General features: G+C 36.1%; 1 protein-coding gene across 4 annotated transcripts in view; it reads right to left on the reverse strand.

Annotated features, from left to right (window-relative positions):
* Window positions 1–14,814, reverse strand: part of IL17REL (interleukin 17 receptor E like) — a 47,933-nt gene that overhangs the window by 7,883 nt on the left and 25,236 nt on the right. For 3 of the 4 annotated variants that reach the window (XR_011138830.1, XM_068931140.1, XM_068931142.1), the window contains 10 exons: window positions 14,663–14,772; window positions 13,109–13,223; window positions 11,474–11,518; window positions 10,466–10,605; window positions 10,229–10,300; window positions 7,961–8,015; window positions 3,928–4,091; window positions 1,479–1,526; window positions 748–805; window positions 257–402 (listed from right to left, as the gene is read on the reverse strand). Coding sequence is in view for 3 of the 4 variants with exons in the window: in XM_068931140.1 (XP_068787241.1) it covers window positions 257–402; window positions 748–805; window positions 1,479–1,526; window positions 3,928–4,091; window positions 7,961–8,015; window positions 10,229–10,300; window positions 10,466–10,605; window positions 11,474–11,518; window positions 13,109–13,223; window positions 14,663–14,772 (953 nt within the window). In the remaining variant the exon portion in view is untranslated. The remainder of the gene's footprint in view (window positions 1–256; window positions 403–747; window positions 806–1,478; window positions 1,527–3,927; window positions 4,092–7,960; window positions 8,016–10,228; window positions 10,301–10,465; window positions 10,606–11,473; window positions 11,519–13,108; window positions 13,224–14,662; window positions 14,773–14,814) is intronic. The other variant, XM_068931141.1, reaches the window with a different exon arrangement.

The raw sequence follows: 14,814 nt of genomic DNA on the forward strand, positions 1-14,814 counted from the left end.
GAATATTGGTGTTCCACTCAATAGTCACTTCCTTTGATGTGACTCATTTGACTTCAACATCCTTATTTATATCTTGCTTCAGAGTGAGATCAGAATTAGAACTACATGCTTTAAATATGCTCCAGTAATTGTTCCAATATGTACATGCATGGGCTTTTTAATGTATTCAGGCTGCAGAGCGATAAATGCAGTAATAATGAATACATTTAAACATGTTTAAAAGGCTTACAACGTCTAAGAAATAATATATACAAACCACAGAGACTGAATGGCGCATCCCAACAGATTCACATGAGGCCAGCTGCGTCCTGTTACACACAAGCACTAAGAATTGTGCTCTGGTTCGGGACGTGAAGAAAACTTGTACTTGTTCTGCCACTGCAGCAGTTCTCATTTTCCAAGCTAATAGTTAAGGAAAAAGACTTATTTTTAGATGTACAAGGACCATATATTATATTTAAAATTGCTATACTTAAAATAAAAGTCATTTTAATTAGTTGAGTGCCAGTAAATAACATGCAAGTAACTGTCTTGATTTCAACAAATTACTTTTTATACTGATAAGCACTTGATCTACTGGAGACTTACAGAAGTAACTAACTGTCAAATCTCTTTGCTATAATTTACAAGCTACAATGATTTGAACACTTTACCATGGACAAAGCTTTTTAATGGAGAAGGCTCATGTCTAGTAACTGATTTAAGTATCTTTCATAATTTAATATTATGTAATAAAAAATTATTTACCTGGGAATCTTCCATGAGCGAATGGACATTTAACCCAAGAGCCTAGTTTGGTTGTAAACTGAAAGCAGAGAAATCGGTTAGGAAAACTGATTTTTCAATTTGAATCTGTGGCTGCAGGTTCAACTAGAGATGATCACTGCATTCCAGTAGGGCAGAAGGCAAATCCACAGCTTTCATGCTCTGTGGTATCTTCTAACCTCTGATTTAAACTGGACTGGACTAAACCCCAATTCTTCAGACGTTGATGCACATGCACAATTTTACTGAACCATGCAGTTCCATTGACTTAAAAGCAATCTAAAATAAACCCATAACATGCCTAGATTAACTTTATGTGGCATTTTTTGTGAACTAGAACAATAAAAGGTACTCCAATAAGTGTAGCACATCAATCATTCATTTTTATTATCAAATATTTAATGTGGAAAACTTTACACATTAAGTTCAACACGTGCTTTAGAGTTTGCAGTGTATGACCTAAAACATTTTCTCTGCTTTTCTTAAGCAGAAAGAACTGGTGGCACAATCTGACTTGTGTCACATATATCATTTCTCCTGCGCTTCCAAAGCACCTCCTTTTAATTTACTCTTTCAAATTTCCTTCATTCTTACTTCCTTTCATTAGAGATACGAAACAAAACGTTAATGCTAAAGAATATCAGCAATTACTTCTTTTATAGCTAACAGAAAGAAAGGCAGTAAACAGATCACTTACAAGAAAATCACTTTACCTTCATGCAAAGCCTTGGGTGCGTGTCCACACGAGAATATTTAACCTGCTTGAAAAGAGAGCACTCAGTATTAGCCAGTTTCATTAGGTAGTTTCACAAAATTCATTACCTAGAATTTTCTGGATTTGATTACTGAGAAAAGAACTGCTTTGTTCACTGTATAAATATCTCAATGAGTCAATCACATAAAATAGTAACTGTAAGTATAACTCAAGTATACCTTGAGTTACCGAATAAATCACTTGTTTCTATAACACAGTAGCATTTTTGATTGTCATTCCAACCTCGTATGGCTAAATCAATTGATTCTGCGGTGACTTGCTTAAATAATTCTGATTATACAGTCCTCTTGTTCTGAGGCCTTATCTACCATGCATCACTGACTCAGCAGAACAGTTACAGATATTTTCAAAAGTGTTGTTGAACTGAGGCTTTCATCTTCAATGTAGGAAATTCTCAATTTTCAGTATCCCTATTCAAGAAAAAACTTAAAAATAGACTGAATTTTAGACAATTACTTAATTGACCTATAGAATGTTGTTTTCATGAACCACAACCACTTAAACCACCAAAGGCTTCAACATAAAAAGCCTTGTCTAATATAAGCAATTATTATCAATATAAGTGATATTACCTAAGTGACTGTTACTCAAGTGACTGAGGGCAATGGACCCTACACACAACACACACAGCATTATGACCAAAGTACCACTCTTTTCTGTAACTTTTTTGAGAACAACCTGAAGGATGTCTTTTGTCTTGTCTATGGCAGGAACAAGAGAGTCACAAGAGACAGTGCCATAGGAGTCAGCTCAGATATGGAAACAGCACTGTTGTGGACAGAGAAAGACACCCAAATGAGAGAGCAGAGTTTTGTAGCTTTTGGGCCTGAGTCAGTACGTGTGCATATTATTAGAGCGTGCAGCACCATGTGGATTTAGTGGGGGAGGTTGACACTAACAGGAATCTCTTCAGTGGTCTCCAGAGCACTATAGAGACGTTCTTCATAATTACAGTTGTGTGCAAAAAATGGACTAAATTAAGCATCAAGTCTTTTAGGAAGAATTAGAAAAAGGGGAAATTTCATCCAGTCCCTGAGTACTAATATTCAGTCATTAAAAGCAATGGGTAAATAGAGGAAAACACTCATTGTCTGGTACTAAACCAATATCAGATTGTGCCATGGGTCATAGATATGACCAATACCAGCCCAATCTCATTTTACTCTTTTTCTTCTTCCTGCAAACAGTGAGTTGTGGTTGTTGTGAGCAGATGATGAAATCCAGAGGGAGCACTCACATGTGTCAAATTAAATACATTTGTTTTTGCAAGATCAAAGCTTTGTTGAAAGTTAGGCAGAAAATGGTGAATCTGAGTAAGCGTTAAACACTTGGCCAGGAGTTCCTAATCTTTTCAATGTTTCTTCTTCAGTGTTTATAAGACCAAGCATTGAAAAGTCTTGAGTCAATCCCCACAAATCATCTCATCAGGATAAGACTCAAAGTTTCAAAAATTAAGAATTTGTATTTGGTTTTATTTGCCTTTTGAGTTTTTACCTCAAATTTACTCGCTTCTCTGCACAATCTCTGCACAATCTGAAACTTACTTTTCAAGATGAAAGCAGGAATTCTAGTCAACCTCATAAATTCAGGGTACACAATATCACAAGACTTCAGACTGATGAAGCAGTTTGCGCTATATACTATCCTTTTCAGTTTTAGAATGTAAGTGCAGGAAGAACTGAGGCACTCAGTATTTCAACAGCCACAATTTCAAGATATTCAACCAGGTTCAAGAAGGCACTTTAAAAAGATCTTAAAAGAGTAAAAAACAATCATACCCTATCAAGTTAAGATTACACCTCCAGTAATATATAAAGAGATTTAGATTCATCTCACTTATGTTTCAGAAGCCTAAACGTTAAATATATAAATCTGACCTAATCACAATAGACTCCTGTCATAGTCAGTGAAGAGAAACAGGTACTTTCAGAGAGACATCCCTCTGACCTGTCTAATATGTCCATCTTGAGATGAGAAGAGTTGTCCTCTGAATAGGTCTGCTTCATTGACTTGCTTTAAAGGGAATCGGGGATGAATAGCTGAGACTTGGACACCTATCTTTTAGACAGCAAAGACAGGGCAGATGAATCATGCCTTTACTACAAATGAAAAGCAGACCCTATCTACCCCAAAGAATTTAGTAAACATTACTAGCTTCACAATCATGTCCGCTTTTTATTCCCTAATAGCCAATATTGAGCTCTCTGAATAAAGCATGTGGTTGTTATACAAGAAGAGATTGTGATTATGAATAATTTTAAGCATCAGAGAAAAAGAGGGGGGAATTTGCAACTACGCTTAGTCCTAAGTCTAGCTGTTCACATTATGCTTTGGATTTAGTCACGGCCTTCAATCTCACAGTTTGAAAAAATCTGCATGGCTCTTACTTTCTCAGGAGAATTTTTGGAAGTGTTTTGTATATCTTCACAGTGGTTGTTAGACTTCATTAACCTGCACAGGTTAACCGTGACAAACACAGGACAGGCTGGCTTCCAAGCTAGGGTTTGTGTGGCTGGATTATAAACAATATCATCCCATAACACCTTCGTATCTGTGTACAAAGAGTGGAAAAATTATTCAAGATGTCTAAAAATGAATCAAAATCATTCATAAATTCTGTTGCTCTATATGTTCTGAAAACCAAAAGTATTGCTTTTCCATTCCCTTGTCATTTCCACCAATCAGAACTGCACACATGTTCTAACAATGTAAAACCTGGGTTAATTCTGCCAAAGTGTTGGCATTTAGCTGAAGTACTTAACTGCTTAGTACCACCAGTCTCCCACTATGATGCCAGATAGACATTACCAGGGAATGGTGCCTCAGGTGTGAAGCGGGCTGGCTGCACAGGCTCCTGGAAGTGTAATCTCTGCCCATGAACTACAGAGGGAGTACAGTGCAGGTGGACTCCTAACCAAGGACCTTCACATAACTGTATATGGTAAACTAGAATGAATCTATACTTTAGTGACTAGAGGTCATCATAATGGAGACTCAGACTCCATGTGTGTTCTGCATACTTACATATATTTAACATACAGCATATATGTAAGAAGATAAACTGAAGCCTATAGCTGAATACTAAGAACTCATATAATAAACAGAGCTGTGAAAATAACTCACAATAAATTTTATTTCTACAACAGCTAAATACATCTTCTCTGTATACTGTGCACACCATAATGTCAGATTTGCATATATTTTAGGATGTCTTATATAGGCACTATTAAAAATATCAAGATTATTTTATTTATTATTTACTAATTATTATTTATTTTAATTATTAATTACAATGTCAGAGCTGTCTTATTTATTGTGATTGACCAAACTAGTCACTTTGTATTGACTTTATTCCCTATTTAGCTGAAGGTGGATGGCAGAATTTCCAACATAAAAGTTCAAAATGATATTTCAGCCAACACTTCCAGATATGAGATTTGGAAAGTTTTACATTTCTGTAATAGTCAGAAGTAGGAGGAAAATATGTTTTTGCAAACATAATTTTTGCAAATACTTGTGAGAGAAAAACTTGAAAACCCATTTGGATGTTCAAGATGAGTGAACAAACAATACCCATGGCTCTCGAAAACGTAGCAAAGTGAAGGAGTGCAGCCTACACCAAAGAGTGAAAAGGCAAGATGCCCAAATTCAAATCCCATCAAGCAAAACAACAATTCCAATTTTTACAGCTTCCGTTTGGAAATGTCCTGAAACAAAACCTTTTGATATTTTCAAATATAAATCTTCCAGATCTCTTAATTCAGCAAAACCTTGTGCTATCTTAACTTTCTGTCCCAATGAACATATATCAAAACACTGACACTTTCTGTGAAGTGGAAATTTTGATTCGCTTTTTTACAACTGCTGTTTGTAACAAATGGGCAGGTACTATACAGCTAATGTGTAGAGCAGATTTATTCTGACTGAAAAAGTCCTGGTTCCCATCAGTTCTAACAGAGTTTTCACAGCTACATTTTGAATGTTATAGGAGTCTGTAATAAGGTAGATGTAAGTATAATCCTAATAGTTAGAGCACAGCACCACAATTAAGAATGGTTTGTCTGCAGGCCTGCTCACTGACTTAATAAATGACTTTGCTTCTGTTTTACTCCTTTGTGGTATTCATCTATCTGCTTCAAAATAAAGACGCTCATTTAAAGTATGTTTTTACTCTTTTCTCCTACTTCATGTTCCTCATTCATCCTCAGTGTCATATAATTGCATTGTTTAGTAACCAGTAAATGCTCTTCTTTCCTTTTTTTCTTTTCCTACTTAAATTAACACAAGAGAGTTACTACATAGAGGAGCTTCTTTCTGATACACAACTGTTAATTCCTGCCACAGAACTAATTCTATCATCCCAAATTTATTGCATCAGCAATAAATGTGCCAGGAAAGAATCAGTCTGCTTTAGATACTCCAGTGCTTAGAGCTGTCAGTTCAGAAAAAGAAAGATTTTAAAAATAGAACAATTTGGCTTGAAAGCTGGAACTCCACAGTGCTTTGTACTCTAAATAGCTGGGTGCTAGAGACGGAAAAAATTCCTTGAGATCACTGGCAGGAGGATAACTGAGTAAATGAAAAGTGTGGTTTTAAACCGATATTTCTCATATTCACTTTCTCATTAGAGCTATAAGCAAATGGTCCAATCATTTTTGCCCACTGGAACTTCCTAAATGGATTGAGTCAAGCCATGTGCCAAAGCGCATAGACTGCCCTTCCTCCCACTACGTAACGCTCTGTAACCTACACTTCAGCTGTCACCACTGGGCTTCTTACCTCTCTGATCCACAGCTAAGACGTGTCTCAGGTTGTGCAAAGGTGTGAGGGCAGCCTGAAGGCCTTCTGAGCTAGTCCTCATTTGAGGGCGACAGCGAGAAGAATGACTGCAGTAGCGCAGTAAGGTAAAGAACCAGAAAGCGGAAAGAAGGAACTGTGGCATTCACAAGTCCAACCTCCTGCGCTTGAGAAGCATAGCAAGGTGCCTTCCAAGCACAGGAAAGAAAGAGGTAGAGATGAGAGAAAACTTGGAAGAAGACAACCTGTGTCCATGAGAACCAGCCTCAGGCTGAACAGCTACTAAGGACAGAGATTAGGAGTTCATACTGTAGATGGCTAACAGGCTTTGCTTTGAATATGACCTTGAGGCTAGATCTGGCAGCAGGACATAGACATAGCTACAGGCATAGCTTGGGTGTTCCTACAAATGCTCTCTACTATATAAATAGTATTCTTTTCCCTTTGTATTTAGTCAAACTGCACTCCACTGCTACAAAAGGAAGATAGTGTCACAAACACTGCATTCTGCCACAGTAAAATAAATCAGAAATGAAGGCTGGGCAAATTAGAGAGGAGACTGCTTCAATTTTAACAGAAATATATTTGTGCTGCAAGAATGTGAAAGAATTACCCTGAATGTCTATGCAGTTTAATGGAATTTGGATAAACTTATAGGCTGGTGTTTATAACTGCTCTCATGGTTCTTTAAAAATCAAATACTAATATCCCTTAATGGGCTTCTTGGCACAGTCTAGGACAAAAAGATTGTTGTACTTATGTTGGGCTAAACAAAATAAAACACTTTTTCAGACTGAGCTTTTTTTCTATCTGTTTGGTAAACCTTTCAGTAAAAAACTATATAATGTGACAATTTCATCTTCAGCTGTCACCTCTGACCAAACTCTGACTTTGCTGGAAAACTTTATGTGAAAAACTTCCCATTAAGTAAGGGGTCTGCACTCCAAGTAACTATTTGAAAATAATCTTGCATTCATTACTGGTTTCCTGTTTATTGACCTTCACTTCTTTCTTATTCTTGCCCTTAATGTTGAGATAGCTACTGTAATGAATTAGGAGACACACTGATTTGCATTGCCTGGTTATCTACTATCTTATTATGAGTAATGCTGAAGGAGAAATGTAAAAATTGTCCCCCCCCCTTCTGCATCAGCACAAGCCCAAGACCTTTGGAGATTCCCGAGTGAAGAAATTCAAGGAGACACCCCATACTCTGCTCTTTCCTCTTATCACTCTTATATGCAGTCAGCTGTGTTCATTCTCAGCTGCCAGTTCCCTCCTTCAAGCTGGGTGTCCAGCTCCTTCAAATCTCTCCTTAAAGCCCTCCTCTTACATCATCACTCCGAAGCTGACTTCAGTGGCTTTTCTTCCTTCTGGCCAGTTTTGTGTGTGATTTAAGAAAACGTGGGAAATGACAAGTTATTTAGTATTTATATTGTCATAAACTTTGTGAACAATTTGATCTGAAGGAAAGTTATTTCATCTATCCACAGTGTAACAAAACAATATGACAATTTCCTTAAAGTTTTGCAAGGTATGATTTTCATCTTAGATGCATATCAAATTGCAACATACTACTGGAACTGCTAGAAACTACTCTGGGGGTAACCACACGATACTTGCCGTTTTCAAAGGGGCAAAGTTGTGTCCTCCTTGCATCTGGAATTGCCAACCAACCCTACAACCCAAAAAGTCGTCGTTAGCTAGAGATTCTCAGATACACCAGTCTTTACCATTTCAGATAGAATGGGACAAAATAACCTTCTCACCAAATATATAGATGCTATGCCTATTATAAAGCTTTGGGAAGTATTTTTAAGAGAATGTTTTGCCCCAGACATTCATGGCATTGTTCCTCATTTTGGGATTTGGAGTTGAAGGACCAGGTGATCCTTTCTATGTTCCTATGTACTATGTTCCTAATATTTAAGTCATATATTCTGCATAATTTCATTTAGAAAGACTGCCAGGTTAATATTTTTGTTCGGTTTTTTACATTCTCATTATTTTCTAAGGGTATCAGAAGTCATCCAAGGATGATGCAATACATACCAGCTACTTAATACTATCAGATCCCCTGGCCTTTCTTATGGTAAAGGATGTATCCTTAAAATCTAATGACTAACACTTAAACTTGATCCTCAAATACCTGTGCATGTCTTAGTACTATGCCCTAATTATTTAGATGCACATGCAAATGTTTCTGTTACTCACAGTTGTTAAACACAATTCCCATTTATTTGCCCAGCACTAATCATGTTGTGGAATTCAGCATATATATGCTGGGAGGAATAATATTATTTCAGTGACCTCCTACCTTTCAGAATGGTAGGAGGTCAAACAAAACCTCTAGGTTTGCAAGAGAGCTTCTGGTTCAGATCTAAGATACCTCATTTTAGGTGTCTACAATGTACGCATCTGCATTTGATTAAGGTGCCCTAGACACATGAAGTTCTAGTTAGTGCAGCCAGTGGAGTCTACAGTGCTATTCAGCTCATCCCAAAATAAGCATCTACATTTGGTTTGCTGAGCAGCTTCATAGGTTCCATTGACTGTATTAACTAGCTGTCCACTGACCATAAGAATTTGGAACATCTAATTCAAATGTAGATATCTACAGCTGGACATCTACATTTAAGTATCTTAATCCCCACGGGGAATACTATCACAAAATTCCCTGAGAAACTAGGTCACATAGTATCTTCACATCTTATAAAACTCATTTTAAATTGGTTTGATCAGTTTTTATTCCTTTTTCTGAAAGATATTCTGAAATCTCACTACTCAGATTATCAGAAAAATTACTGTAGTTATCCTGAATATATTCATGGAATGAAGTTTATTCCCCTTCACTCTTACGGCAAGATCAGCATTTAGCTATAAAAAAAGCTGTTCTTTCTCCCTACAAATGACCCTTCTGATGTGTATTTAGACAACAATCATATTTTCTTTTTGTATGTGTTTTACCAGGCTAATGAAAACAAGTGGTTTTAATCTTTTTAAGACAGTCTCTCTATTCTTCAAACATCTATTCTACAATTTTTATGGATGTAAGAATTGTCTACAGTATCCCAGAGAAGGCCTTGCCTGTACTTCCTATTAGCAAGGGAATCATCTCACCTAATTGTCACTCAGACCTTTTTCATGCACTGTCATTTTCAAATGAGAACTCACATTTTATAGCAAGAATTCTTTCTACTAGTGCAAGCTACTATTGCAAGCGCATAAGCTTGCGCTTGATACTGTTACACTTCATCCTCCTTTAGTTATTTTACCTACAAAGACCTCTAGTCTCTTCCAATTGTCCTGATTCTCTTCCATTTTGGTTACACCTCTCAAAATGAGAGCAAAATCCATTAACACTCTCCCATTTCTTGTGGGAATGTCACTGATGAAAGCATTGTATAAGAACCGTTTTATGTTTGGACCTTAAATAACTTTCCTATCAGTACTTCCCCATTCATCAAGAGCTGTTGAATTAGCCATCCAGCTAGCTATTTACCTACCCTACAAATCTTGTTCCAACCCTAAGCTTCCTTAATTCATCTGCTAGTTTCCCATATGCTACTATAGCAAATCCTCTGCTGAAATTCAGTCTGATTAAACATGATGGCTTTTCCTTGCTCATAAATATCAGTCAAATTAGCCTTTCACAATCCTTTTGGCAAATTAATGTAAATTGTACTCCATTTTCCTTTTATCTCCTTGTTTTAATCTCTCTTTCAGAAAAAAAATCTCAGTGTATACAATCATAAGGTCAGACAAGCCTTAGTCAGAAACTTAGGTCTAGAGCCTTTCTGTATAGATTTTTCTTCCTTGCTTAGGACACAAATCCCAGATAAAATTTCTTTAATTGGAAACACAGTATATGTCAAACCCAGACTGTATTACCTCAATGCAAAGACAAGGGAGTAGCTGAGAATATTTCAGAGAAACTGATTTTAAAGATTCCTTCCCTTTTATCTGAAATGAAAAAGATGATCATGAGCCCAGGACAGTAAATAACTTTTCATAAAGGTAAATAAAGATATAGAAGGCCTATTCCTATAAATATGCTCTCAATGAGCATTTTTACTTACAAGTCACCCCACTCAGTTCCACAAAGCAATGCTTCCAGCTTTAACTCACCACAGCAAATGCCCCTACATCTTCACAGGTAAACCATTTGTGACATAAGCGAACATAATAATCTTGATCTTGAAGAAAGTTAGATACATTCACTGATATGACTTTCCTTGCCCAGTCTATGTTATAATCTAACTTTCCACCTGAGAAAAGAAAAATCAAACATGAAATTATTGCATCTCTTTATTACTTCATATATTTCTTGCTTTATTATTTCTCATTTAATGTTCAGAATGTATTCCATAACCTGATCAAGATTAAATTCAACACCTATAGATACTTATCTAGGACGTTTGAATTAATCCTATTTAATATCTAGATCTTCCTGAATATAATCTTATTTTATGATATACAATGATTTTCATGGGAATAAATGTCAATGTTATTCATTTTTAAATTAGCACTGTCAATACTGAGGTGGCAGGACACCTACTGATGGTAACTCAGTCTCAGTATTCGAAATCTTAAGTAATTCATGTACAGATATTTGAAGCATTAACCCTGATACTACTACACAAGCTGATTATCTTCAGGTTGCTATTTTATTACTCAGGAAATATATGTAACTAAGTTAGACAAAAGCAATATTTGGAGGTTTTTTGATATATTATTTTTACTTACAAGTATATCCCAAACTAAGGACAGCTGTTTGGCAAACTAATTTCAATCTAAATGTGAGGTCTGTCTATAGACAAAATCTGTAACAAGTAATCCAAAGTGCACGAAGAGAACAGAAACCTGTTTTTAAAAGTTTAAATATGAAATAGGGTGTCAATATCTTTGTCTGCTATCTAACATTTCCAAGTCAGTACAAAGAAACACTTAAATTTATCAAGACATAACCTATAACTATATGATAATTACAAGTAACGGTAGTTGTATATCGTCAACTGTTGTTATATATTAACAGTTGTATATCGTTTTTTCTGCTTATGCAGCTATGAAAACATATTATTGTATAGGCCATGAGAAATATGTCACATCTTTAATGTGTATAGAAAATCAGCTCACCCAAACAGGCTGGAATATATTTTCCCACATCATTGTTTCTGCAGTCTGCAAAACAGAAACCAGAATTTTTTTCACTGCAGCTTTATTTATATACCTGTGTAACTAAGACTGCCAAACTATCCAATAGCTTCCCAACAGGAAACCTGTCTCATACACTTCTTTTTAAAGATAGATTTACAGCCACTTCTAGATAAACAGTGAAAAGAATTTGTACGCTTACCACACACACTGATTATGTCGTAACTCGCATTAAGGAACCTATCTCACGAGTTTAGTGTTTTTGCTGTAAAACCTCATCAGCAGTTCAAATAAGTCAAAAATCTAGGCTATAACTCTACACTTCTTTACCCAGGACCTAATAATAATTTCAGGAATAATAATAATAATAATTTAATTTATTGTTTCCTTGAAAGCCACTCTAGTAGTTTACCAGGCGCATTCAACCGATATAAACGACTGTGAATTTTTGCTATTCTGATTCCACTATAGGCTTAATAAGAAAAATCCTATTTAGTTCCCAGGCAGCTTGCCCGAATTAAAGGGCAGGTCACACCTTAAAAAATAATATGTTTGTACTCCCAAAAGTTAAAGCTTGATTTGAGAAGAACACTAAATAGTTCATAGATGGCTTCCTACTGTTTTCACCTCTCTTTGCTTAATTCAGTTTTTAGAATGTTGCTTTCATTTCCCCACACAGTTCTTTTCCCTAGGACAATATTTTCCTCTGTTTTCCTCTGTTCACTCTTCCATGTAAAGTAGCTTACAATTGGGCTTTATAAAACCTTATTTTTCCCCTCTGTATTCACAAAGTACATTTCTCCCTCAGTCATGAATCAGCTAATTTATCATGAAGACAAAAAGCTTTTTAAATACAAAGAGGCTTTACTTATATCAAGGCGTGTAACAGCCATAATACATCTGATACTGCGTGTAAGGGATGATTCTGCACCAAGGGCAGTGCGTGAGAGCAGCCAACCCACAGGCCGTACAGAGAGGAAGGCAGGACAAGCACTGGACTGAACAAGGGGTCCCATTTCATTTTTTGCACCGCGAATTGCTTGCAGTAGCCACAGTATATCTTGGTAGCACAATAGAGCTGAATCTATTTTTATATACACATGGTAGGCATTTTACTTTAAAAACATGGAACAATGCTATCTTATCCAATTATATGAAAACATGTGATAGAACAGCAAGGTAACTGAAAGTAAAAATAAATTTCTCTATACTTTCTTATTAAGCTTTCCTCAAAGGGATGTAGCACTTGCAGCCATTTCTGAAGCCACCTAGGGCCTAACTACCAAAAGACAGCAGAGGCACCATCTTACGCACAGAGAGCGCACAGGACTGAACTGCAGGTAGAGTGAGAGCACGTGCCAGTCACTGGAAGGCAAATTAGGACAAACACATAGTATAGGTTGACCCTAGTCACTGTTTTTTTAAAGCAAGCTAGGCATTTGTATGCACAAAATAAATCATCAAAATGTAGAATAAAATAGATTTTCAACTGGTAGACAGTGGTCCAGGCATGCATGATCTAGCCTCATTTAGATCAATGTATCCCAGAAGGAGATTTGGCCTTCCACTTCCTTTTTTTTTTTTCTTTGAAATATCCCTTTAAATATGTTTTCCTACCTTCAACATAGTATTCCTGACTCAATTTTACTTCACAGTAATTTGGTACTGTTTTCATAGTCACGTAGATGTGCTGTGCTACGTTGACTTCAAAGCAGTTGAATTGTACCTGTACCTGTTCAAAACATACATAAAATGAAGTTTGTGAGTGACTTCTAGAATACAGGAAGACTACTGGTTATCCCAGTTAAGCAAGCAATAGTCGTTACTCAATTGGACTTATCGTAGCATTAAGAATGTAAAAGAAGCAGACAGCATTTAATGAAACTATTTCAAAGAGTATCATTACTTCTAATCAGGAGGCTGCTATCTTCTTCACTCCCAGAAGTCCAAATATCTACAAGCTACCAAATAATCCTAAAACCATAGAGATACAGGTATCCAATGCTCACTGAACTTCAAAAAGAAATGGTCTTCTATACAAACAAAAGTTCCAGTTTATAGGTATTTTACAAGCACAAACACTTGCAGAAGAGGAAAAAATGTCTGTTTAAACGTTTTGTCAATTTTATTCAATCTAGTAACAATTTGTGAGGGAGAGGTTAATCGAGGAGGCAAAAGGTCCAATTACAGCAGATCATTCCCTCACTGATACAAGTAATTATTACATTCCATATAACTTTTCACACTGGGTGTACTCCTATTTGGTACAAGATATTTAGAGAGCAAAAGCCATCTTATGTCATCATTCTACTCACTGAACTAAAACTAAGAAAATCTCCATAATTTTTTTTTTGAGTCATGCCTATAAAACTTACCGTATTCTTAAAGTTACCAATTGTTCATTGCCAGCCCTGCACTGCACACAGGGACATCCAATTAATGAGCAATTCAAAGTGTAAACTGAAATGCAGTTTCGCATGTGCAATCAATGTAGCATTTATAAAGCAAAAGTAGTAGCCCATTTTGTATGGGATTTATAACAGTTATCCATCTATAACTGAAACAAAAAATTATCTCTTTTTAAACAGTGGGTCAAGGATGACTCTTTTTCTTTTCCAGTTGTAAACTGTAATAATACTTCTGGGTTCTGTTTAGCACAAAATAGTACTCTGTCACTGTAATTGTTGCCATGAGCTTAGGACAGATGTGCACAAGTATTTAAGCACTTAGCTCTTTTCCAGAGGCATAAATTCTGTTGACATGATTGGGCCAGACACACAAATATTTTTGTGTCTGAACTTAAATCATACGTATGCACTTAAAGGTTTTTGTAATATTGCTCTACCTAGCAGCTGGAGGTACAAAAGCTTCCCCACAATTTGGTGGGCAGAAAAAGAAAGCTAACAAGTCTGACTTGAAAATTAGACTTTGCAGAGGCAGCTCCTCTTGCAAAAAGATAAGAAGTATGAAAATGGTGGAGGACCAAGTTTACAGGTTACAAAAGGTCATTTTGCTATCATCAGCTTTTATTTGACACTGTTGAAGAATACATTTCATTGCAGTTTTCCAAAAAGTCAGCAAAGGAATAAAGAAAAAGAGATGCAAAATATATTTTTTTCTCCAAAGGCTTATTAACATTTAAATGATAAACAATCAAAAAAAGGAATCTACCTTCTTTCCATTAAGCATCTTGCTTTTTTTCCTAGCAAACCTCACATTTGTGCACTGAGATTGCTGTGTGTCCAGCGAAAGAGAACATATTTCCAGGCCACGAATATTTTCTGAAATGAGTTTGGAATAGATTTTGAAAGTTTAATTTAAGC

Source organism: Struthio camelus, chromosome 1 (assembly GCF_040807025.1).
Source record: "Struthio camelus isolate bStrCam1 chromosome 1, bStrCam1.hap1, whole genome shotgun sequence".
Classification (NCBI taxonomy): Eukaryota; Metazoa; Chordata; class Aves; order Struthioniformes; family Struthionidae; genus Struthio; species Struthio camelus.